A 26,628-nucleotide genomic window follows, 5' to 3' on the forward strand; every position below is an offset into this window, starting at 1 on the left:
GTGCCATTTAGGATTCTCTCAAATGCTCCTTGGTGGCCCTTGACCGCCCTATCTAAAATAGCTTACCCCTCTCGTAATTCTTTTGCTGTTTACCTACACATCTTGAAATCACATAATTTATGAGTTTAAGTCTGTCTCCCTTTGTTAGAATATCTGCCCCATGTTTACAGTATTCTCAGTGCTTAAAATGGTGTTTGGAACACGGTGAACATTTTTTGAGTGAATGAATCTAATGCAGTATACATAATAAGAACATTAAAGATCTAGAGAACATCCTGGGAGTTTGGGATGCACACAGCATCCCTTATTTATTTTAAGAAGCAGAGACACATAAAGATGTCATCAATAGAAATATAAAAGATTACTATCTAACCAAAACTTGGACAACAGTGGGTAAATGTCAAGGTCACAAAGGGAACATGCACGTTGGTTTCATTTAATGTAAAAAGATCTCTTTTAGCTCAGGCAAGGAGACACGTATTATTTGGCATCGTATTTCTATTACTAAGCTCAGGGTTACTCAGTGGCTATTTGTTCATAGTCTGGTTATAGACAGGATTGTTCTGTGACCTTGGGGAAGTCATTACCCCCCTCTTGTTTCTCTTTCAAATTTTGTGTTGAAAGCATAATGCTAGGGAAGAGTAATGTAGTTTAGGGGCAAAAAAAAAGCCAAACCGACAGAGGTAACCTAATGTACTTGTGTCTCTACTGGGGGTCTCTGGGAGGATAATAACAGCATGAATGTGTACATTTTAAAATTTATTTATTTAAATTGAGAGAAATTTGACATATAACATTATATTTTTAGGTGTACAACATGATTTGATATATGTACATGTTATGAAATGATCATGACAGTAAGTTTAGTGAATATCCCCCATTATATGAAGTTATAAAATTTTTGTGTATGTGTGTGATGAGAATTTTTAAGATCTACTGTCTTAACTACTTTAAAATATATAATACGGCATTGTTAACTGTAGTCGTCATACTGTACATTATATCCTAGGAGTTATTTATCTTGTAATTGGAAGTTTTCACCTTTTGACCACCTTCACCCATTTTGCCCACCACCTACTCCGTGCATCTGGCAAGCGCCAATCTGTTCTCTCTATGAGTTTGGTTTTTCTTAGATTTCACATACGAGTGAGATCATGTAGTATTTGTCTTTCTCTCTCTGACTTATTTCACTTAGTGTATACTTTCAAGGTCCATCCATGTTGTTGCAAACGGCAAGATTTTCTTCTTTTTTATGGCTGAATGATATTGTGTGTGTGTGTGTATGTGTGATCACTTTTATCAGTTCATTCTGTGCACTTTAATGTGGGAGGTCTTCCATTCACCAATGTTTTCTTCTTTTCTTTTTCTATTACAGGTGAAAATTCATGCGCTTCTTCCTCCTGTAGTCATCTATGCTTGCTTTCCTCCCAGAGGCCACACCTTTATTCCTGTGCTTGTCCTTCGGGATGGAGTCTTTCTCATGATTCTGTGACTTGCTTGAAAGGTACAGTATGCCCTTTAAGTGTGCCCTGAAAGTGGAGCTTGCCGTAGTTTAGCAAAGGAATGTCAGCTCTAAGCCACTTGCTAATGGAATGTGGGCTGTTTCCACCCTTTGATTGAGCGAATATCTGGAGTTCGTGCTGTCTGGGGTAATTGATGTGAGCACCTCAGCTGTAATACAGTTTCTGTATGTGAAGCTCATATGAGGTGTGCATGTGATTCAACAATTCTTAACCTCATATTTTCTCTTACCTGGTCACAGTTAGGCAAGCTATGCTAATAGAAAGTTCCAAATTCTGCACTTAAGAAGTAAAAATTCTTGACACTTGTATATGGCTTTGTTTTTCAGGCTCCTTATCTTGTTGTTGTTATTATAATAGTCAGTGATGCGTGTCCCAGCATAGGTCTTCTGACATCAATTTCTGTAATTAATATCTGGTTATTTTAAAAATGAAAATTTTCTTTGTGTGATAGTTCGTAAGTGACTGAGCAATTTAATCTTCATCTCACCCTAGATAGTTTTGGAAATATTTGTGGAGAATTATACTAAAGTACTTTAGGGAGTAAGAACAAAAGGGAAAGATAGAGTCAACCCAGCGAAGAGATTCCTGCTGGAGTATGTCCTAGATGTAATAAAGTCTCTTTTAAAAATCATCCACCTTTCGCTTAAAAATCTAGAGAGTTACTCTAAATTCCAGTTCTTTCCATTTCTCAGTGGACTGAATGTGTTTTGGTACTGACAAAAATGGTTGCAGAGAAGTTAAATTAAATATTTAATGATAAAAAATTCTTAAAGTAAGAGAAAATAGAGTCTTACTCTAGAGGGAAAGTTAGTTTTCAAGTGGAAAATTTATGCTGAATCCAGGAAATTAATGGTGTTTACAGATTTTGCAGATGTAGCTTACTGAAAATTGAATTCCATCAAGATACAATATTTTGCAATGATACTTTCATGATGAAAGATTTTAATTATTGGTAATGCTTACGAAGGGATTGGCATTTGCTGTTTTTCTTCAGAGACTTATTATGCACCTAATCCTTGTTGACATTGTTTAATTTAGTGTGTCCTCCAAGTCTTTCAGCAGAAGATTAAATTGGGCTATAGACATTTTGGATACAAAGCATTCTTTCACCACACAAAGATTGTTGAACTGTGCATTGGGGATTGGTGTAATCAATATTACTATCTGATGGTGATTGATATCTAAATAGTAGCTTTTGTTGTTTCTAGAATAATTCCACTAGTGGTTTTCCATAGGTTGACTTTACTGAGGTGGAATTTTTTTAGTATTTCTCAACTGATTCTGAGCACCAATTGGGTAACTTAATGCCATTATATGTTAACTAAAAAAAAGAATTCCACATTTTTTTTTCAATAAGAAGCTTAGAAGACTTGTTAAAATTTATAGATGAAAATATTTTACTTGATTTACAGGTTAAATAGCTTTTAAAATATTGTTTACTAAGTATCTGGAATATCTTTGGAAGTGCTTATGTGATAAGGTTAAGTGAAAAAGCAGATACTGTTCAGTATTGGCCATAGAAAAATAGGCATTAAAAAGTTCTGGAAGGGACGCCTGGGAGGCTCAGTCGGTTTGGCGTCCGACTCTTGATTTTGACTCCAATCCGGGTTTCAAGGTTGTGGGATTGAGCCCTGTGTTGGGCTCTGCATTCAGCATGGAGTCTGCTTGAGATTCTCTCTCTCTTTCCCTCTGCTCCCCCTCCCCCACGTGCTCTCTCTTTCTCTCTAAATAAAATAAATAAAATCTTAAAAAAAAATAAAAAGGTCTGGAAGACACACACATGAGCACCAATAGTGGTTACAGTTGGGTAAGGGAATTATGAGCTATTTCTATTTTTTCCTAATTTTATATTATAACATTTAAAGCTGAGAACTTTCTCTGCATGAAATAGCTTTTTATTCTTTAGAAAAACATGTTCTCCACAATGCCAAAAACAAATAAAAAGACAAAAAGCAAACCAAAAATCTCCCCACCATCCTCTACAATAAACAACCTGAGATCCAAAATAGGTTTCTGGCTCAGACTGAGGGACACAAAGAAATTGTTTCAGTGATTATGTGCAACTTAAGAAGAAAACACTGCTTGCACACACTGTTGGAAAGTTTGCGGCGCTGATCAGTTAGTGCAAGGTCTGAGTTAAGGAGGCCCTTGTTAGGGAGTAATAAATATTGCTCTTCAATTACATCATCAGTTTCCCATTCCTGACTGCCCTCTCTTTACTTCTCTGCTCTGCTAAAACTAATTGTAATGGGATCATGACATAAAGAATAAAAATGAAGAAATGATTTTTTTATTTCAAAAGACTGAGACAAGTGTAACTGGGTGGCTCAGTCAGTTGAGCATCAGCCTTTGGCTCAGGAAATGATCCCAGAGTTACAGGATCGAGCCCCGTGCCTGGCTCCGCCACTAAGCAGGGAGCCCACTTCTCCCTCCCCCCTCTCGTGCTCTCTCTCTCTCTCAAATAAATAAGTGAAATCTTAAAAAAAGAAAAAAAAAGATTGAGACATGCTGTCCTAGTATGGCTTGAATGTCACTTCCTCCTGAAGTCCTTCCCATACAACCCCAGGTACTTATGTGCATATTCCTTCATGGCCATTATCATTGGAAATCTAAAGGGTCCATGTACTTTCCCTTGTTCTGTAGACTCTTAAGTTCCTTGGGGATTAAGCGTCCACCTGATAGATGCTCATTGCCTGTGGCACACAGTAGCACTCAGTGAATGCTGAGTGAATGACAAGCCCTCCAGTAACCTTTTTTGCTCCTTCAGCCCTGTGTTTTTCACCCATTTGCTTCTTTATAGCTGTGTAGTGTCATAAAATCACTCCTTTTTTCTGTCCCACAGAGCACTTTTCGTACACTCCCCTATGCCACTTGTCTCAATGGTCAGTCCTGTCTAGCGCTTCCCTGGCACCATCCTTCACCTTGGCTCTTACACCTTCACCAGTGCAGCACTGAATGACACCCCACCTTCTGGTGGATTGCCCATAAGTGTTCTTGAGTGGTCAGCCCTCTCAAATCCACCAGGAGCCATCAGATCAAGGGCCTGAGACACAGCCCTGTGAAGCAATAGTGGCCAAAGGAGTAGATCTGGGTAGGGCTAGAGAGGAGGAGCTTCTTAGAGAAATTAAAAAGGCCCATGTTTGGTGGATGACAAATGCAGTTTTTTAGGCCCTAAACGGTGCTTTGGTTGAAAGTTCCTCCAATTAAACAAAAGGAAAATTATACATGTAAAAGAGCAGTATTAAGTATTAGCTGAGTAAGTAAAATTTTAAATTTCCTTGTGAAATTGGGGAACATTTCTTGTTTTTACTGAACAAATGAGCACTTATATAATGAATAAATAATTAAATATCTCAATATAATTTCAAGGTACATCTGAACTCATAATATAGCTTTCACAGTATATTATTGCAGTTAAATGAAGTTAAGTGGTAATTTGATACTTAATAATTTAGTACCCGGCCTGCACTTTTTGCAGAGTAGTGATTAAGAACCTAAGTTTTGGGGGTGGCTGGATGATAGACACTGGGGAGGGTATGTGCTATGGTGAGCGCTGTGAATTGTGCAGACTGTTGAATCACAGATCTGTACCTCTGAAACAATGCAATATATGTTAAGAAAAAAAAAGAAGAAGAAGATAGCAGGAGGGGAAGAATGAAGGGGAGTAAGTCGGAGGGGAGACGAACCATGAGAGACGATGGACTCTGAAAAACAAACTGAGGGTTCTAGAGGGGAGAGGGGGGTGGGGGGATGGGTTAGCCTGGTAATGGGTATTAAAGAGGGCACGTTCTGCGTGGAGCACTGGGTGTTATGCACAAACAATGAATCGTGGAACACTACATCAAAAACTAATGATGTAATGTGATTAACATAACAATAAAAAATTTTTAAAAAAAGAACCTAAGTTTTGGAGTCAGGATCTGGCTGTGTGACCTTGGTTAAATTGCTTAATGTCTTTGTGCCTCATTTGAAAGTTGGGGGTTGGGGAGGGGTAATGACCTAACAGGGTTATGAGGCTTTAGGGAGATAAATTAATGAAATAATATTTGGTGCATACTATGTGGCACATATTCTCAATAAATAGGGGCGATTATTTATGCTATTACATTTGTTCAGAAGAGAGGCAATGTGGGGCAGGTGAGAGAGGACAGGCTTGTGAGTTAAACTCTCAGATTATCCCCTGCAAGTTGCATTGGCTTCAGTTGAAAACAACTTTGCAGGTTTATTGGGAAAGACTAAAGCTGTATGTTGTAGGGCTTTGTAAAATATACAGCATTAATAGTTGCAATATTACTTTAAATGTTTACTACATTAATAAATGCTAAGTTATTTTTAGTAATAGAAATGCCAGGAACAAGGAAAAGCTAATGAGGTGTTAAAATAAGTAAAGAGCCAAAATAATCCCTTGGAAGGGGCGCCTGGGTGGCTCAGTCGTTAAGCGTCTGCCTTCGGCTCTGGTCATGATCCCAGGGTCCTGGGATTGAGCCCTGCATCGGGCTCCCTGCATCGGGCTCCCTGCTTGGCGGAGAGTCTGCTTCTCCCTCTCCCACTCCCTCTGCTCGTGTTCCCTCTCTCGCTCTGTCTCTCTCTGTCAAATAAATAAAATCTTAAAAAAAAAATAAAGCTTTCCAGATTATTAAAATAATGAAAGCATCATTTTTAGCAGATGAAAATTATGCAGCAATTAATCATTTTAATTTTGCTTACTATGTGTGATATATCTTATGTAGATGTCTTCATACCACAAAACTCACATTCCAGTTTTCCTTTTCTGAGATAATTATAAATAAAACCCCACTCTTGATTTCATCAGTTTAGATTTTTTTGCTAAAAGGACTATAGCTAGGATAAAGATTATCTTTGAAAAAGGACTTCTTATTTCCTGTTAAGGAGATTAAGTGAACTGATAGTTTAAATAAGATATTATGAGTTTGTTGCAGTATACAGATAACTTTTGAGAACTTTAGAAGATACTATTTACATATTCATTTATGTATCCATCTATTTTTTTAAATTTTTAAAATTAATATATAATGTATTATTTGTTTCAGGGGTACAGGTCTGTGATTCATCAGTCTTACACAATTCACAGCAGTCACCTAGTACATACCCTCCCCAGTGTCCATCACCCAGCCACCCCAACCCTCCCACCCACCTCCCCTCTGGCAACCCTTAGTTTGTTTCCTGAGATTGAGTCTCTTATGGTTTGTCTCCCTCTCTGGTTTCGTCTTGTTTCTTTTTTCCCTCCCTTCCCCTATGATCCTGTGTTTTGTTTCTCAAATTCCTCATATCAGTGAGATCATATGATACTTGTCTTTCTCTGATTGACTTATTTTGCTTAGCATAATACCCTCTAGTTCCATCCCCGTCGTTGCAAATGGCAAGGTGTCATTTTTTGATGGCTGCATAATATTCCATTTTGTGTGTGTGTGTGTGTGTGTGTGTGTGTGTGTGTGTGTGTGTATACACATCTTCTTTATCCATCTGTTGATGGACATCTAGGCTCTTTCCATAGTTTGGCTATTGTGGACATTGCTGCTATAAACATTAGGGTGCATGTGCCCCTTCGGATCACTACATTTGTATCTTTAGGGTAAATACCCAGTAGTGCAATTGGGATGTAGGGTAGTTCTATTTTCAACTTTTTGAGGAAACTCCATACTGTTTTCCAGAGTGGCTGTACCAGCTTATGCATCCATCTATTTATTCATTTATGTGGTCATTCATGTAGTTAGCAAATACTTATTTGGCAACTATTACATGCCAGGTTTGGGGACATAATAGTGAGTAAATCAGACATAGTCGCTGCCCTTTGGGAGTTAAAATCAAGTGCAAAAGACAGCTGTTGATCATACAATAATTGTAGAGATTATAAATTGGATTTATTTAGTAATTAAAGTCTCTAATAAACACTAGGGTACACTTAGTAATATTAAAACTCACCAAGAATAGTCCATGTTTTCTTCAAATTTTTTTTTTTCAAAATCCAACTCTCCTTTTCTTGAGTTATTGGGTATTAGTGAGGTTTGTCTATGTGCACACTGTGATGCTTAACAAACACAGATGCTTTATCCATGTAAGCAAGGGATTCACGAAGAGTAAGGTGGTGCCCGGGCAACCCGCTGAACCCCGATCCAAGGCCCTGGGTTGTCTGATGAAATATGTAACGTGTATGGTATTTATTGCTGCAAAGCTGCAAGGGCATTCTATCCTACAAGCTAACAGTCCACTGCCTTCCATTACTCTACATGTCTGGGAATAGTGGGATATAATTTTGATGGATATTCTGCTGTTTTCACAGATGATCAACCTTTCTTAATAACTGTAAGATACAGTATAATTTTTGGAATCTCCCTTAATCCTGAGGTGAAGAGCAACGATGCTATGGTCCCCATAGCAGGGGTGATGAACGGTTACGATGTTGAGTTTGATGACTCAGAGCAGTTCATCTATTGGGTTGAGAATCCAGTAAGTTTTGAAAAACGTTCAAAGTATATAACTTGTTCTTGAAGAGTCAATCTGCACCAATGCCTTCTTATAAGCAAACCTTTGCTGGGTGGGTAAAAGACATGGTTCAGGAATAAATTAATTTATCACTTAAGTTTTTAAAAATTTTTATTTTATTTAAATTTGTTTAATTACCATATAGTACCACTAAGTTTTTTTGATTCAGTGAAGAATGTACATAGGAGGCTGGCCTGGAGCAAAGACCAGATAATAGGCCCATTTAAGCTGTTGAATATTATTTATTTGTTCATCCAGCAAGTATTTATTAAGTGTCTACTATTTGCTCTGCCCTGAACTAATGACTTCCTGCTGTAGAATACACACCAAGAGGAAGCAGTAACAAAGCTTGCTCTTAAGGAGTTTTAAGCTAGTAGAGGATACTAGATGAATATAAAAATGATCATAACTCGACAAAAAGCAGTAGATCCCTGAGGAAATTCCAGGAAAGCATTTGATGTGGCTGCTGGGGTCCTCATCAGCATCTTTGCCTCCAGGATAAAAAGAGTACTCCTTCAGTTCCCTTCCTATGGGAGCCCACCCTTTAGAAGAGAAAGCTGTGAGGATGGGGAAGGAGCAGCGAGATTACAAATGAGGAAGAGAGGGAAGATCTTTGTGTTTAATGCTTGTCACCTCTATGTAAATAAAATAAGATTGTATGGCTATTTTGGTCTCCTGATTTTCACCTATGACTTGGGTTATTTTTATGACTGTGGCCTGTGGTAGTTAAGAAATGAATCTCTGTAGCCAATCTCAGAGGCAACTCGAACGACGAGCCTCAGACACACTTAAAAAATCATTATTTTCAAAGTATTGCTGGTGTTAGCATTATACATGGTGAGCCCACCCGATGGCGCCAAACCTTTGCCTTGTCTCCAAATGTGAGGAGTGTTCAAGAAACATAGCAGGCGGCAGTAGCTGCAGTGAAGAAAGTGCTTCCATAGAGAAACTGGGGCCTTGAAACAACTCACTTCTTCTCCTTTCTTTCCAGGGTGAAATTCACAGAGTGAAGACAGATGGCACCAACAGGACAGTATTGGTTTCTCTATCTAGGTTGGGGTCTTCCATGAGCCTGGCCTTAGATTGGCTATCAAGAAACTTGTATTACACCAATCCTGGAACTCCATCAATTGAGGTAACGATTCCATAATACTGTTTACACGAACACTGGTTTTTGATGCATGTAAAATCTGTCCTCAGGAAATGCTCTCCTAGATTTTGAAATTATTTTTCATCAGGAAGCCAAAGGGAGGAGCTATCAGTATGAACTATCAGTCTTAGAAGTGAAGGAGTAAAACCACCTTAGAAATAAATTACTGGAACTTTCTACTGCCCTATTTTATTTTCCTCCTAAGCATCAATACTAACTGGTTCATATAAAAGGATTTTAGACAATCTATAAAAATATATAAAAATATAAATGAAAAATTACATAAGGAATTCAGCATTAAGTATGGAAGAATATAGTAGGTAGGAAATTTTCCCTGTCTTTCCTCATCAAGTCTAACGCTATTTCAGTCCAAACCAAGTTTATAGGTTACCTCTGTTCCAAGATGGAAATCTTTCTATGGCTCCATACAGTTTTTCTAACAGTGAAATAGAAAGTAGAAACTTGATTCTAATTCCTTTGATACTTTTCCTCGTTGTGATAAGTGTTCTTTTTACTTTAATTTCCAGAAGAAATTTTAGATGGGGTACTGGTATGCAATCACATGAAGTAAATCAGAGTTGACTCAACTAGTATTGGTTTCTCCATTCTGGGACAAGGTTAAAACATGTAAAGGATTATTAAAGATTTTTATTTATTTATTTGTCAGAGAGAGCACAAGCAGGGGGGAGTGGCAGGCAGAGGGAGAAGTAGGCTCCCCACCAAGCAGGGAGCCCGATGCGAGGCTTAATCCCAGGACCCTGAGATTATGACCTGAGCTGAAGGCAGATGCCTAACGGACTGAGCCTCCCAGGCGTCCCTGTAAGGGATTATTAATTCATAATAATTTTGAAAGTGAAAATTTCTAAAGCAAAGGGAGGGCCTTGCGAGCGGGGCAGTTAGCAAGGCTGTGTAGAGTGACAGTTCACGGCTCAGGGTGAGACACGAGCTCGTCAGCTGGTTCTCTATGGAGCATTCAGAAAGATAGATGCTGAATGAAGGGGAGGAAGGCTCGTAGCAGTCAAGTGGCTAAGTTAGAGCAGATTGGAAAGGGGAAGTGCTTATTTGATGGTCAGAACAGTGCTTACAGTTTACAAAGGTCTTCTGCAAACAGGATCTCATTAAATTCTCACAACATTCCTGAGGGCAGGCGACGGGAGTACACATTCACAATTAGAGGGACATTTGCAATATGTACAAATGCTAACCTCTGAAATATCTCAAGCCAGGTAGAATCGTCAGCTCTTAACATGAGGGTAATCTTGGAGGCTCATCTGGTTCAAGCCCTTTGTTGTTTAGATAAGAACCTGAATTTTACATAATTTAAGAAGCTGGTTTAAATAGTCAGCTTCACTGCCCTGATGCCCAGGCAGTGTTCTGACTTTGCCTTGTTATAAATGACAACTCCAGCAATCCAACCTGCTGTAACCCCTTTTGACCATGACAAAAGGTGTTTTTTTCATTATCTCAACTAAAAATACCACTCTCCCATCAAAACATTGGCACAATGGACTGCCTAAAACCCTTAATTCCAAACTCACATCTGCTCAGTGCTTCTTCATTCTGAATGACAATATGTTCCTACTCTGTTTTTTGGTCTCTTGCTTTGTAAATGGGGGTCTTCTCTTTTAAACTGATAGTTTTCCAAAAGCAGGGAACATGTTTCTTCCATCAGTATTAGGTAAAATGAAAAGGCACCAGCTGATAAATACTGTGCGAGTGAGTGAATGAATGTGTGTGTGTGCGTGCGTGCAAATGGTATATTGGTAAGGCCACTCTAATCATATAAAACCTAAAGTTTGTAATTGTGCCCGAATGCAGTGAGGCACAGGGAAGATAATTTGCTTTCGAATCCAAAGACCTGCTTTGAGTCTGGCTTACTTACTGAGGACATACTAGTAAACACATCAGTCCCATTGTTAGTCCTGGAACTTCAAAGATGAATAAAGTATTTTTTTCCCCTGCTTTTAAGTAGTTCGCACACTGAGAGTTAGACATGCAAACAAATAGCTTTGTTCCAGAGTGCTAAGTGTGATATGAGCAGTGACTGTAAAGTGTTCTGTGATTAGGGGCAGAGGTAAGTGTGGGGCAGAGGTAAACGTGTGGGGAGGGAGAGTGGCAGGAGAACCAGTTACCTGTGAGCTGCATCCTGAAAGATGACCTGTACTTAATTTCTGCCAAATGAGCAGGTAAGGAAAAGTCATCCCAGGCAGAGAAAAGCACTTGACAGACTGGGGACAGTATTGTATTTCCTCCACTCACAGGGTATTTGCCCTTGGACAAGTTACTTCTCTGGCCTCTGCTTGCATAGCTGTAAAATGGGGTTATAGCTCAGTAACTAAAAGTACTTCTTGACACTAAGGTATCTTAGTGAATACAGAGTCCTGTTTCCCTCAAACCACCAGTATATTTAGAATAGCCATAGAGGACCTATGAGAATAATGATCCAAAGGTAAATTGCCCTTCTAGTGTTTTTTATTGGTTTTCTCCTTTGGTGATGTCAATGCCTACTCTGTCAGGGGAATACTAGATTGCAGTAAGGGCACAGAAATAGTGTTTGCTTACTGTTTACATGAACAGTGTCCCTTCCAGCATAAGAGTAACTCATATTTAATTCAAATTTGAAAATAAGAGAAATACTGAATAAGTTGTTTTCCACTAGGGGTAGCTGTGTGCGCATTCACTAAATGCAATATTGTTGCTGAAGAGTGAGGCATACAGAATGGTTGTGTGAGAGAGAACTTGATATATGCTGAAAAACAAGGAAAAAGAGCTTTCCTTTGAATTAAAGAGATCCTTAGGCCCAGGAAAAGGAGAGAAATTTTGACAGAAAGAGGCAAATTAAAAAGAGAGAAAGATACTCCACAGGAGAGAGAAAAATTTAGAAGAGTGAGGGATTAAAGAGAGGGGTGTGTGTGTGTGTGTGTGTGTGTGTGTGTGTGTGTGTGCGCGCGCGCGTGTGTGCGCGTGTGCGTGTGTGTGTGTGTGGTGTGTGTGTGGAAGAGGAGGGAGGAAAAAATACATATAGAGACAAAGAAGGCAGAGATAGAAACAAACACTGATACACAAATAATCTATTTGCATTAAAAAGCAACTTTATAGAAAAACCTTCATGCAAATCAGCAATCAACATACATCTTCTGATTTCTTACTAGCTGCTTCTCCTGTCAGACTGTCTCAAGTGCATATTAGAATAGCCTCGTTCCTATAAGAAACTGCTTCTAGTGTAGTAACCCATACTTTTCTGTGATGTTTCAGGATTCTGTTAACATTAGTTTTCACAATTACAGTGATAATAATTAAAAATAGATAACACTGAGAAAGCCACTAAAGGTCCCTAGGCCTCTTTCATCATGTATAATACGGGCATCCATAATATGGGTATCTATCTCACAGAATTATTGTGAGGATTCAATCCAACAATGCTTAGTATAATGCCTACTACATAATAAGTGTCCAATAAATGGACCATTAAAAAAATAGGAAATACACTTATACTGGGTGTTGTGTTAAGCACTTTACATATATTATCTCATAGCTCTGTGCAAAATGTCCCAATATTGTCCACATTTTACGAATAAAGAAACTAAGTTCAGAGAGGTGAATTTACTTGCCTCAGTCAGATCTAGAAGGTCAGGGATTTGAACTCTTGCATTTTAACTCTGACTGTTAACCTGGCACAGAATTCACTTTAACTCTGAGTAAATTTGGACTGTTTGGTCAACTGTGTTTTCAGGGATGGGCCACTGGGTGCCATGGCCAAGTCACTGGGATGCCGGAGAGCTGTGGGACCCTGTTTATCTTCCAGAGTTTTTTCCTGTGACTTTTTCTGAAGACATTTTTTTGCAGTTTCTCTCAGGCAATGAGTCTATATGTTTACCCATTTGAATCCTTCTTTTATCCATATAAATTTCCTCTCCTGAAACTTCAGGCAAATTGAAGTAGGAATTTGAGAGGTGATTTTGCTTTTCTTTCTTTTTTATTTATTTATTTATTTATTTATTTTTAAGATTTTATTTATTTATTTGAGAGAGAGAATGAGATAGAGAGAGAGCATGAGAGGGGAGAGGGTCAGAGGGAGAAGCAGACCCCCTGCTGAGCAGGGAGCCTGATGTGGGGCTCGATCCCACGACCCTGGGATTATGACCTGAGCCGAAGGCAGACACTTAACCACTGAGCCACCCAGGCGCCCCAGATTTTGCTTTTCTTACTCACTTTCTATTGAGCTGATTTCCTCATAGCCCTGAAATGCAATTAGGGATTATCTGAATCTCACACAAACCTTCCCATTCATCTCTAATCAGGCTCTGGAATTTGTTTTGTGTGTAAGTTCTCCTTCATCTCAGCTTTCTTTGTTTTCCCTTATGAAACTCAGTTCTAATAAGTGATTTTGTGCTATAGGTTTTGAAACTCCAGGGAGATGTCAGATACAGAAAAACACTGATTACCAATGATGGGACAGCTCTTGGAGTTGGTAGTCCAGTTGGCATAACTGTTGATCCTGTTAATGGGTGAGTGTTCATAAATGACAGGTATCCTCTATGCAGCACCATTCTTGGTAATGTTATGGCCTGATAAAATGGAAGATTTCAAAGTTAGGACCTTTTCTGATTTCATAGGCCAACATTTTGAAAAGTACAGATCTCAGTGAGAAAGAGAAATAGCTCTGAGTTATATTTAATGTGAAGGATATAATTTGTGTTTTGTTCTGTGTTCTTTAAGTTAGCAACACTAGACTAGCTAACACTTGAAATAGGACTTGAAGGATTTGAAGGCTTCCCATAGGTAGAGAATGGGTTGGAACTGGGGAGCAATTCAAGCGAGCAATGAAGGTGCAGAAGCATTGCAGGGTTTAGCATGATCGTGTGGAGGGCTGGAACCAGAGGTTTTGAGTTAGGGATGGTTGACAAGATGGGAGTTAAAGGTATTTGGGGACAAATCCTGGAAGGACTTCAATGTCATCATGCTAAGGAGTTGCGCTTTATTCTTTTGAGAAATAAGGAGTCAGCTGGGAATTTGGAGGAAGGAAATTATGATAGAATCACAGTTCAGGAAGATAGGTCAGGATCAGAGTGGAAGAGACCAGAGGCAGGGAGACCAGTTAGGAGAAAAGTGTTCAGCTAAGGAGGAGAGTTCTCAGTTAAGTTAAGTTCTCAGTTAAGGTTAGGTGGTTAAGTTTTTAGTGAACTCAGAATTCACAAGTTTTGTGACTTTGTCCAGCAAATTTTGGTAGCCTGGAATTTGAGAGGAGAAAGAAAATTATGACAGGAACTCAGGGCCAATGATTAGCAAGGTAAGCACAATGGGAAATCAAGAGAATAAGTAAGGATGTTGCTAAAATGGTTATGAATTAGGTCCAGGCAGAGAGGGACAGAAGGTTTGGAAGCTCAGCCAAGTTTCAAGGGTGAAGAACAGGCTCAATAGAAGAGATAAAATAGGAGCAGTGAAGAGATGGGAGAGTTTGGTCAAAGAAGAGGTATGAGAGTTTGAGAACTTAGAACATAGAAGGGATGTTTAGATTTGAAGATGAGGTTCATGGGATGGGCATATCGGCGGTGCAAGAGGTTTGCAAATGAAGATCGGAATGAAGGGGTTTGAAGACCTGTGGGCAAAGAGTGTAAGAGGATTGTCTTCTGACGCTATGGCAGCAGATGAGATGGAAAGGAAAGGAATGGAAACTTGGATTCAAATCTAGAAGGTATGTCCAAAATGGACATGGAAAACAACCCTTCATATATTTTAATGAAACTTTATATATTCTGGATTTGGCAGTTCTGTGTGGTGATTAGGTTTGTGTGTAATACTGCATTTTTCATCACAGAAATCAGAAAAGAAAGTAGCTGATCTTGTGCTAGATGATGAGTTGGAGAAGAGTTAAATAACAGGTCTGAGAGGTGAGCAGGGAGGTACTGGACAGCGTTTACATCAGCTTTTGTCCTTCCCGGTGTACTGCACATGGCGTGATTCTTTGAAAGGGATTGACTGTTGATGTAGGCTCTTTCTTAGTCATAAGCTTCCAACCTGTCTGACCAAGGTAAACATTTTAAATGGCCTCTACCCCAATAATAACTAGGAAATATACAGACATTGATAGAATGCCGGCTAAGTACTCATCCACCTTGTACGTCACAAGATATTAACAGTTCAGACTTCCTCCACTGAATTGTGCATATCTCGAGGACAATAAATACACATTTTTTCATTTAAATATTTAATGAAACTGTCTTGTTTTTTGAAATGCTGGTGTTTTTTCCTGGATGTAGGAAACTGTACTGGTCAGACCAAGGAACAGACAATGGTGTTCCTGCCAAGATTGCAAGTGCTAACATGGATGGCACATTCCCAAAAGTTCTCTTCACTGGGAACCTTGAACACCTGGAGTTTATCACCCTTGATATTGAGGAGCAGAAACTCTACTGGGCTGTCACCAGCACGGGAGTGGTATGCGCACCCTGTTGGTCTTTATTGCTGAGCTTGTGTAGCTGATACTGATTGTTCCTTGTCTGGCTATGGTTCCTGAACAATATCACTTGGCCACTTGGACCAGTGTTTTTATTGCCCTTTCTTCCTAATAACTTTTTTCCCTACAGCAAATATTGCCCTAGTTGAAGTCCATTTTTTTTCCTAGTATGTGCATAGTTCCTTATAGAATAATGTTCATTTCCTTTTCCCTCATCCTTTGCTTTTCTTCAAGATAAAATATTTTCATTTCTCATTTCTTATTTGTCCTTTAAGAGCCATTTCTTTCATGTTTTAGTGATTTCAATGCTTTTCTTTGAAAGTTCTCCAGGCTCTCCAGTTGTAGAGACTAAGAAAAAAATATGTAAATACCAAGCTTTTGAGCACGGCATCCCCTCCTAGCTGCATGCTATTCTCTAAGGTCTTAATGTAGTTGATGCATATGGGAAAATTCCCTTTAGTGGTAATTTTAAACTCCAAGGTTGAGTTCATTATTTTCTGCAGTAAGATGCAGAAACCATATAATTACATCCATTCACAGAAATAATGTTTGATCATCACTGTTGTGCTTATGCAGTTGAGCTGGGACAAGGCAGAGAAGGTGTTCAGTAATATTGATCAATTAAAATATTGCTATGGATGTTGTATACAATGTGTGCCAGTCTCTTCCCTGCTTTTTATTATTTTTATTTAATTTTTTTTCTAATTCAAAATCACCTTTTCATCATTAGTATATATCTGTTTTTTTTTGAAGAGCATGCTGTGATCCAGTCTTCGCATTGGTCAGTTGATCTTTCAATGTTTGGTAGTAAATGAATCCCTGTAAATTATTATTATTATTATTTTTATTATGTTGTTAGCCAGCATATAGTACATCATAAGTTTTTGTTGTATTGTTCAGCGATTCATTAGTTGCATATAACACCCAATGCTCATCCCAACACATGCCCTCCTTAATACTCATCACCCGGTTACCCCAACTCCCCCAGCCCCTCCCTTCTGTAACCCTCAGTTTGTTTCCTGGAGTCCAGAGTCTCTCATGTTTTGTCTCCCTCTCTGATTTCTTCCCATTTGGTTTTCTCTCCCTTCCCCTATGGTCCTCTGTTCTATTCCTTACGTTCCACATATGAGTGAAACCATATGATAATTGTCTTTCTCTGTTTGACTTCTTTCACTTAGTGTAATCCCCTTCCAGTTCCATCCATGTCAATGCAAATGGTGGGTATTCATCCTTTCTGATGGCTGAGTAATATTCCATTGTATATATGGACCACATCTTCTTTATCCATTTATCTGTTGAAGGACATCTTGGCTCCCTCCACAGTTTGGCTACTGTGGACATTGCTGCTATGAACATTGGGGTGCACGTGCCCCTTCTTTTTCCTACATCTGTATCTTTTCTTCCCTGCTTTTTAAATAGTAGTGATTTCAGATCTGTTTTCGACATTGATGGTCTCCATAATATTGCGCAGTAGGTTTGATGTTCAGTTTGTTTTCAGTTTGACAGTGCCAATTTCACTCCTAATATGTACTTGTAATGGTGATAAACTTAGAGGATTAAAAAGAAGTAATGATGTGTGAAAGCACTTTGTGGACTTTGATGTCTGCATGCAATGATGAGGGAGCCCTTGCTACATGGTATGATTTCTGTACACAACTTAGCATGTCCCAGATAGTGCCCACCACCTTTCTTCCTTACTATTTTTGCATCTGCTCTGCCCTCCTGAATGTGTGGGCTTGTTGGTGGTGTGACTCTCTCTCTCTTCTCCCAGGTTAAAACCCTCATGTTCCCCCTCACTCTCATGAGCATGTCCTTATTTAATCATCACAGAATCCTGGCGGTTTGTCCTCTTCCTCCTCCTCTTTACTCAGGTCCAGCCTTTCTGTGCCACCTCCACCATGCTGAGCCTTGATCGGATGATGGCTGTCGTTAATAAACCTTGCTTTCATGATGGGGACATGTTGTCTTCAAAATGCATAACAAATAGGTTCGATCACTGCTCAGCCTAGGGGAGTAACTCCAGACACTTCAGTTGAGCTTGGCCAGCTAATCTGGTCCTGGTCACTCCGCAAAGCTCTCCTCCAAGCTTACCTTGCCTCTGCTCTAGCTTTCTGGGACTTCTGTCAGTTTCTAGGGCATAACCTGCTCTTGTAAATGCTGGGTTTCCTTGTCCAGTGAGGTAGTGAGCCAAACCTCATTTGTGTCTCTCTCCAGTACTCAGCTCAGATCTGGGCACAGAGGAGGCATTTGAGACAAGTTTCTGGAATGAAATCAAACCAGCTATGTCTACAGTTTATTTTTCTTCCAGAAGCAGACTTGTCATTTCCCATTAGGAACTCCATTTGTGTGAGTTCTTTTCCAGTTAATCAGAGTCATTTTGACTAAGACTTGTTATCTGTTCTAATAAAACAGCACCACCCTTTGCCCCATTTAAATCTTGCTGTCTTGTTATTGAATGAAACATGTTTCCTAGTCCCATTGCAGAAATTGTTGGAGAAGATGTTAAATGCAGGGTCAGTCAACTCCTGGGTAGTGGTGTACAGTTAGACACTAAATGTGTGTCCTTGTCCAGAATATCACATGCAGGGACTAAAGAGGTTTAGTTCCCTTTTCTTCACCATGCCATCTGAGAAAGTTGATTGACTTACTTGAGCTGCAACCTCATTATCAGTGAAATGGGCATAATGACATTTGCCTGACCTACTGCTCCATGTAATTGTGACTATCAAATCAGAAAACAGATATGAAAAATCTCTGTAAAGGATAGGGCGCTATATAGATGGGATGTATTATTATTAAGAGAATGTTAGTTTGCTGGAGGGGAGGTGGGTGGGGGGATGGGGTAACTGGGTGATGAGAATTAAGAAGGGTCCGTGATGTGGTAAGCACTGGGTGCTATATCCCCCTGTTGAATTACTGAACTCTACATCCGAAACTAATGATGCACTATATGTTGGATAATTCAAATTAAGTGAAGAGAGAGAAAGAATGTTTTAAACGTTTCTCTCATTTCACCATGAATCAGTCAATAATGACAATTCTGATCTTTTAGATCGAAAGAGGAAACGTGGATGGTACAAATCGAATGATCCTGGTAAACCATCTTTCCCATCCCTGGGGAATTGCTGTCTATGATTCCTTCCTTTATTATACTGATGAACACTATGAGGTCATTGAAAGAGTTGACAAGGCCACTGGGGACAACAAAGTAGTCTTGAGAGAGAATATTCCAAATTTGAGGGGTCTTCGAGTTTACCACAGACATGGTAAGTATTTGTCACCGAAACATACACATTCTTGAATGTACAATGTATATTCACACATCTACACATTTACATGTATAAATACATGCCCACACACAGACCCATGTACATACACCTGCATGCAAATTGAAATTACCCAAATTCAAATTCAAATATCATTTGAATGATATTCAAATACCATTTTTAAAATGATAACCCTGTCTTAAGGTTGGGTAATTGTCAACCTTAAGTCTGGCATCTGAAAGGCCAGGTTGACTTCAGAGTAAGCTTATTCCCATTCTTTCCCCATCACTTTAAATTCCTTACTTTGCTTTTCTTCATAGCAGTCCCTGACATATTATCTATCAGTTTGTTGTCTGTTGTTTCTCATTAGAATGTAACCTCCATAAGGACAGGCATTTTGTCTGTCTTGTTTTTTTGCTCTATATCCAGTAACTAGATGAGTTCCTGGCACATTGGTGGTCAGTAAACATTGGTGGGGTACCTGCTGGGAAAGTGTTAACAGGATAGAATTTTTAATCTTAAAAAGAATACTTACTGTTTTCAACATTTTTTTATAGATAATATAACTTTTGATTTGCCCCTTAAATTAGCGTTATGATCTAGAGATTATTTTTTAGTTTTGACATATTTTATAGCTTTTAGTCTCTAACCAAAGTTTATTATACAGTTTGTTTGCTGTCTATAACCTAGGTTTGTCACTTGGCATTTGTTTTTATTGCATGTGGGAAAAAACCTTTATATGTTCTTATTTAATATATTCTAAATCAAATGGCCATCACATTGTTGATCATATAATTAAACTAATGTAATCTTAAATACCAGTACATAGGTCAAAAGGGTGAAAAAAATTTAGAATTTGCATATTGACCTCCCTACTTCTTCTAATTCCTGTATGATTTGTGGAAGAAAAAAAATTGATATTCCATTCTCTATTATATAATAGTTGTGGTACCATTTATGTGTTAGCTGTATAAGCTGTAAGTCTCTTCAATGCTGATTTTATGTTGTTAACCCAGGTACTGTATTTTGTTATTGATTTTTATAGTGAATTATTTGGCAACCCGATATAAGAAATTTGAGATGGAGTGTCAAGTGTGTGAGGTCAAAAGTTATAAACTAATTTTGATTTCATTTAGATGCATCCTCCAATGGCTGTAGCAACAATGCAAATGCCTGTCAGCAGATTTGCCTGCCTATACCAGGAGGATTGTTCACATGTGCCTGTGCCAGTGGATTGAAACTCAATCCTGATAAGTGGACCTGTTCTCCATATAGCTCTTTTCTTGTTGTTTCAATGCTGTCTATAATCAGAGGCTTTAGCTTGGAATTTTCAGATCACTCGGAAGCCATGGTGCCAGTGGCGGGCCAAGGTATGCCAACTCCAATAGAAGTAAGATTTCACTCTGTCTGGTGCCATGTTGAATTCTTGGTGCCATAAAGCATTTCTCCGTGTTTGGATTCAGCATGTAAAGCTTGTCTTTCCCTTGAGATAAACTGGCTCTGCCTTGAATTGTTCTCAAACGTTAGTGTGCATCAGAATTGGAGAGCTTGTTAAAACCCAGATCTTGGCCCTATCTCCAGATTTTCCCATTTAGTAGTCTGGGATAGGGCTAGAGAATCTGCATTCCTTTTTTTTTTTTTAAGTTCAATTAGCCAGCATATAGTACATCTTTAGTTTTTGATGTAGTGTTCAGTGATTCATTAGTTGCATATAACACCCAGTGCTCATCAGATCACGTGCCCTCCTTAATGCCAATCACCCAGTTACCCCATCCCCCCACCCTCCTCCCTCCTGCAACCCTCAGTGTGCATTCCTAACAAGTTCCCAGGGCATGGTGATGTCACTGGTCCATGGACCACAGTGAGAATGACGGGCCTAGGGCAAGATGGAATGTAGCATGAGATTGTAAGAAGTATACAGAGTTGGTGTTTAGAAGCACAGTTAATGCAGATTTGGGATCAAGGTTAGACTATTATTCAGAATAGTAATGAAGTAGTCCATCATCTGGTTTATTAATATGTATTTGATGAGTTGAAATAAATGAGTTGACAGTATTAGAATCTCCTTAGTAACTGTATTTTTGCAGTATTTTATGTCTGTATACTGTAACATAGAAAATGATCACTTGCTTCTTAGATGACCAAGAGATTTCTAGATGTATGTTACCACAGGAAGAACCAAATGTTTACTAGCATTACAAGGGGTATGTCACAGGATAATGATAGAAATAAAAGATAGAAAGGGAAGAAAAAGGGTGAAGGGAATGGAGGCGTAAGAGATGGTCAGGAGAGATGACAATACATAGAGTGAAAGGAGTCAGGGAGAGTCTGGCACCACACATGCTTCTGACTGATGATTATATTCACAAGTACTTATGACTCCTCTTGGTTTTCCCATATCTAAGTTACCGTCTTGTAAAGATACTATAAAATCAATTATTTTTTCTCCAACTTTTCATTTTGAAAAATTTCAAATCAGAAAAGTTGAAAGGTACAGTGAACATCCTTACGCTGTTCACCTAGATACAAATACTGTTAATATTTCAACACATTTGAACTCTCCATCTGTGTGTGTGTGTGCACATACATATACATACATTTAGTCTTACTAGTTTCAGGTGTGTAGTGTAATCATGGATTCAAGTTTTTATTCCTTTTTTAATTCAGTGTGTTACAAACATTTACCACAATTACTCTTGATGTTCTGTTGGATTCATTTTGGCCAAGTAGATGCCCTGTTGGATTCAATGACTACCTGTATTCTTTTGATGTGATCCCAAGTATTTGAGTGCTTTCTTGAGCCTTGTACCTTCCCTTCCCAAACTCATAATCAGCTGTTTTTCTCAGGAGACAGTTCTCCTTATTGTGGGAAATGGCTTTTAAAGCCTTTTTTTTTTTTTTTTAAGATTTTGTTTATTTATTTGACAGAGAGAGATACAGCGAGAAAGGGAACACAAGCAGGGGGAGTGGGAGAGGGAGAAGCAGGCTTCCCGCGGAGCAGGGAGCCCGATGCGGGTCTCGATCCCAGGACCCTGGGATCATGACCTGAGCCGAAGGCAGACGCTTAACGACTGAGCCATGCAGGCACCCCAGTGGGAAATGCCTTTTAGAAACCAAGATCTGAGTGCTGGGTGTGCTCATTGCAACTGAGAAACAGTTTTATCTTGTAACGGGGACAGGGTCAGAGCAGGGGGTTGGGAAGGATGGTTTGAGAGGAAGGGCAGTAATGTAAAAGCTCTCAGAGCATTGTTTAATGATCTTTTCTTAAAATGTTTCAGGACGAAATGCACTGCATGTGGATGTTGACGTATCTTCTGGCTTTATTTATTGGTGTGATTTTAGCAGCTCTGTGACATCTCGTAACGCAATCCGTAGAATCAAACCCAATGGGTCTGGTTTTACAAACATCGTTACACATGGGATAGGAGAAAATGGAGTTCGGGGTATTGCAGTGGATTGGGTAGCAGGTAGGTAAACTGTATAGTAATTTTATTGAGAAGTTTTTTTGTGATTTTGCATTTTATTTTATGCTTGAAAGTTTAATCTAACACTATATGTGCTACAAATCTATTTTCCTAGACAATTATTGGTATTATTTAAGATAAATTGAATTATGCTTTTAGACTAAGATATATGACTATTAAGTTAATGATAAGGTGTTTCAGTGGATAGAGTCATAACAATTAATTCATTTTCGTCTACTATTAACATAATCAAAACTGTAGGCAAAATGGCTAGAAAAATTATTGATTTTTTTCACTTAGATTAGCACCTAATTTCTAAATTAGAAATGTCTAAATTTTCAAAGAGGAAAGGATATTAAAATAAGTGAACCGTGAAATGACAATCATTTATTTTAAAGCTGAGCAATTTTAGTTGACAAATTATTAATTGCTTTATCTTATTAATATATAAAAATCCTTTGATCATTAGGCACTTCCTTTATTGTAATTATATTGGGAAATGCTTGACCCAGTATTACATTAACTTAGTTGTATTGATTCATGTCCTTAATTATATTAATTTTATTTCTTATTTTTAAATAATGACATACAGCATGCGCATATTAATATTGTAAACAACTCTAGGAATACAAATAAAATCTCCAGGTAGTAACAGAACCCCTCATCACTGACTTACTCCCTCATTAACCATTGTTGAAGCTCCCATGAACCCTGCCTCTTCATGACCCCAGTCTCTCCTTTGATGTGCTAAGACATTGAATTGGTTGGTAATTATCCTCACATTGACTTGACATGTTCCCACTCCTGCATAGCAGAATCACCTGCTGTTTTTTTATTTTTATTTTTATTATTTTTTAAAGTTTTTATTTAAATTCCAGTTAAATACAGTGTAATATTAGTTTTAGGTGTCGTACTTAATTTTAAATTACCATTTGTTTTTATTTAATGATACACTGAGAAACAAATGTATTGAATGTATTATAATTTTGAGAATATGATCCTACTCTATAAAAACAGGTATCATTGTGTGTTAATCAAGTTTGGTAAGTAGACATCATTTAAAAATTTTAAATTTTTATGAAAATCTAGGTACTACAATAAGAGTTTATTGTAAATATTAAATATCATAGAAAAGGCTCTAATTGGATTCCTAAATCCCATTTCTGATTACAAATTACTATATTACTTCTGAGAATATAGCTAAAGCGCAGGGGTCAGCAGTCTATGGCCTATGGACCAAATGCAGCTCACTGGCTATTTCTTCACCCACAGTTTTATTGAGGAATAATTGACACACATCACTGTATAAGTTTAAGACATATGGCATCATAGTTTGATTTACATATATTGTGAAATGGTTATCGCAGTAGACGCAGCTAACATCCATCATCTCATAGAGATACAATAAAAAGGGAAGAAAGAAGAAAAGAAAAAAAATTCTCCTTGTAATGAGAACTTTTAGGATTAACACTCTTAACCACTTTCATATATACCATACATTAGTGTTAACTATAGTCATTATGTTGTACATCCTCAGTACTTATTTTTTTATAACTGGAAATTGTACCTTTGGACCATGCCTATTTTTGTAAATATGGTTTTACTGGAACACAGCTGTGCCCATTTGTCCATGGCTACTTTTCATGTTTACAGTGGCAGACCTGAGTACTTGCAAAAGAAACCATATGCTCTACAAAACCTAAAATATTTACTCCCTGGCCTTTTAGGGAAAAAGTTTGCCAAACTTGGATGAAAGGATTTGAATATATAAAGGGTAGATCAGTAACATATTGCATATTGGCCTGATTTCTCTAGAGCAATTTTGACTCAGACCTAGGAACAAAATAGATGTACCTTGGTAGCAGAATTGACCATTCAACAATAGGCTTTTGGCTACGTGGAATCAATATGGGATCACTCTCTACTCATTCCACGGTCTTCACACCATTGTGTATTCTACCGTATTCTAGCGTTTACATCGTTCTGTAACGTCCAAAGACCAATGGGTTTTTGTTTGTGGCTTTAGAAGGTCCATGTGATGAAAATAGCTACACCAGTCGGACTAGACTGTTAGGCACAAAGAGTGCTTGATGACATCGATAATAAGTTGAGAAGCTGCTGGCTTTCCCTCTTTGCTCCTTTCGTCATGTTGGGAGTAGAAGTTATGCCATGATAATGTGTATTAGGGTGTTTGGAGATTCAGATGTTAAACATTCATGTGAAAGAGGAAGGACATTCTAAAAAAATTTTTTTCAGTAGCAGGTGGGTTATGACGTTTGCTATGAATTCTAATCTGCTTTAGAAGCCGAGGACAGGCACTTTCTCTTTAAATTTGAAGAAACAATTTTTTTTAAAGATTTATTCATTTTTTGAAAGAGAGAAAGAGAGTGTGTGAGGGTTGGCGAGGGGCAGAGGGAGAGGGAGATACTCTTAAGCAGACTCTCCACTAAGTGTGGAGCCTCACACGGGGCCTGATGCAGGACGCATCACAGGGCTGAATCTCCCAACCCTGAGACCATGACCTGAGCCGGAACCAGGAGTTGAATGCCCCCCAGGCACCCCAAAACAATTTCTTTGGTTCCTAAGAGTAAATACTTATTTTTCTAAGTCTAAACTGAGACATTTATTATCTTGTAAGAGATAACCTTTACTGACCCAAACCTCAGCCTTATATATTTTGTTCTGAATTTGAAAAGGTTCCCTCTTTTTCCTTCTTGGTTTTGCATTTATCAGCATGTTCTTTCATTTTCTTGCAGGAAATCTTTATTTCACCAATGCTTTCGTGTCTGAAACACTGATAGAAGTTCTGCGGATCAACAGCACTTACCGCCGTATTCTCCTTAAAGCCACTGTAGATAGGCCCAGGGATATTGTTGTAGACCCCAAGAATAGATATCTCTTCTGGGCTGACTATGGGCAAAGCCCAAAGATCGAACGTTCTTTTCTTGATTGTACCAATCGAACTGTGCTTGTATCAGAAGGCATTGTCACACCCCGGGGCTTGGCAGTAGACCATAGCAATGGCTACGTTTATTGGGTTGATGATTCTTTAGATATAATTGCAAGGATTGGTATTGAGGCAGAAGAATCTGAAGTCATTCGTTATGGCAGTCGTTACCCAACTCCTTATGCCATCACTGTTTTTGGAAATTCTATCATATGGGTAGACAGGAATTTAAAAAAAATCTTCCAAGCTAGCAAGGAACCAGACAGCAGTGAGCCACCAACAGTGATAAGGGACAATCTCAATTGGCTAAGAGATGTGACTGTCTTCGACCAGAGTGTTCAGCCCCGGTCACCAGCTGAGGTCAACAATAACCCTTGCTTGGAAAATAATGGTGGATGCACCCATTTCTGCTTTGCTCTGCCTGGATTGGACACCCCAAAATGTGGCTGTGCCTTTGGAACCCTAGAAAGTGATGGCAAGAGTTGTGCCATTCCCACAGAAAATTTCCTCATCTTTGCCTTGGAGAATACCGTGAGAAGCTTACACTTGGATCCTGAGGCTCATAGCCCACCTTTTGAAGCAATAAGTGTGGACAGAGTTGCTGTAGACCTGGCCTATGATGGCATAACTAACAGAATCTACTTCACACAATCTTTAGCATCTGGAAATGGTCAGATTTCATATGTCAATCTAAATTCAGGGACCAGATCTCCCACTGCCATTATTTCAGGTAAGGGCACTCCAGGAGCAGCTTATCTTGGAAGTTGACGCAACATAATCAACACATGTGGATGACCCAGTGGTTCTAAAATGCCTTTTGAGACTCTAATGCCTTTGTGTATGTGTGTTGGTATACATCCAGGTAGAGGGAATCCTGATGGCATTGCGTTTGACTGGATCAACAGAAGAATATATTACAGTGACTACACCAACCAGACAATTAACTCCATGGCTGAGGATGGGTCTCAGCGTACTGTGATAGCCCATGTATCAAAGCCAAGAGCAATTGTATTAGATCCTTGCCGAGGGTATGCCATGGTCTTATTTATCGTATTTCTATATGCTTATTTCTGGAAGAATTGGGGCCTGAAATTAGGTTATGTTCATAGACAGCCAACATTTCATGGGCTTGAAACTCTGTAGCCATATATTCAAGAGTGAAAAAATATGAGTAATTTTGAAGGGGAAGTAACTCCTATTGTTGTTAGAAAGGTTGGCTGTATACTAGGAATTAATGCTCTCACTCAGTAAAGCCCTTTTGGGCAAGTCGTGTAGATGAGAATGGAGTGGGTTTCATTTGCCATATTAATATGAGAT

At 38.7% G+C, this 26,628-nt stretch overlaps 1 protein-coding gene across 2 annotated transcripts in view; it reads left to right on the forward strand.

Moving 5' to 3' along the window:
• LRP2 (LDL receptor related protein 2) overlaps nucleotides 1-26,628 on the forward strand; it is a 194,546-nt gene that overhangs the window by 102,268 nt on the left and 65,650 nt on the right. For both annotated transcript variants that reach the window (XM_073882829.1, XM_025852083.2), the window contains exons 31-40: nucleotides 1,376-1,504; nucleotides 7,825-7,991; nucleotides 9,019-9,162; nucleotides 13,576-13,685; nucleotides 15,438-15,615; nucleotides 18,687-18,900; nucleotides 20,037-20,270; nucleotides 22,179-22,367; nucleotides 25,121-26,041; nucleotides 26,174-26,339. In XM_073882829.1, the coding sequence (XP_073738930.1) occupies nucleotides 1,376-1,504; nucleotides 7,825-7,991; nucleotides 9,019-9,162; nucleotides 13,576-13,685; nucleotides 15,438-15,615; nucleotides 18,687-18,900; nucleotides 20,037-20,270; nucleotides 22,179-22,367; nucleotides 25,121-26,041; nucleotides 26,174-26,339 (2,452 nt within the window). The remainder of the gene's footprint in view (nucleotides 1-1,375; nucleotides 1,505-7,824; nucleotides 7,992-9,018; nucleotides 9,163-13,575; nucleotides 13,686-15,437; nucleotides 15,616-18,686; nucleotides 18,901-20,036; nucleotides 20,271-22,178; nucleotides 22,368-25,120; nucleotides 26,042-26,173; nucleotides 26,340-26,628) is intronic.

The sequence above is a fragment of the Callorhinus ursinus genome, unplaced genomic scaffold, assembly GCF_003265705.2.
Source record: "Callorhinus ursinus isolate GAN/ISIS: 27379988/994484 unplaced genomic scaffold, GSC_fseal_2.0 scaffold2, whole genome shotgun sequence".
Lineage (NCBI taxonomy): Eukaryota > Metazoa > Chordata > Mammalia > Carnivora > Otariidae > Callorhinus > Callorhinus ursinus.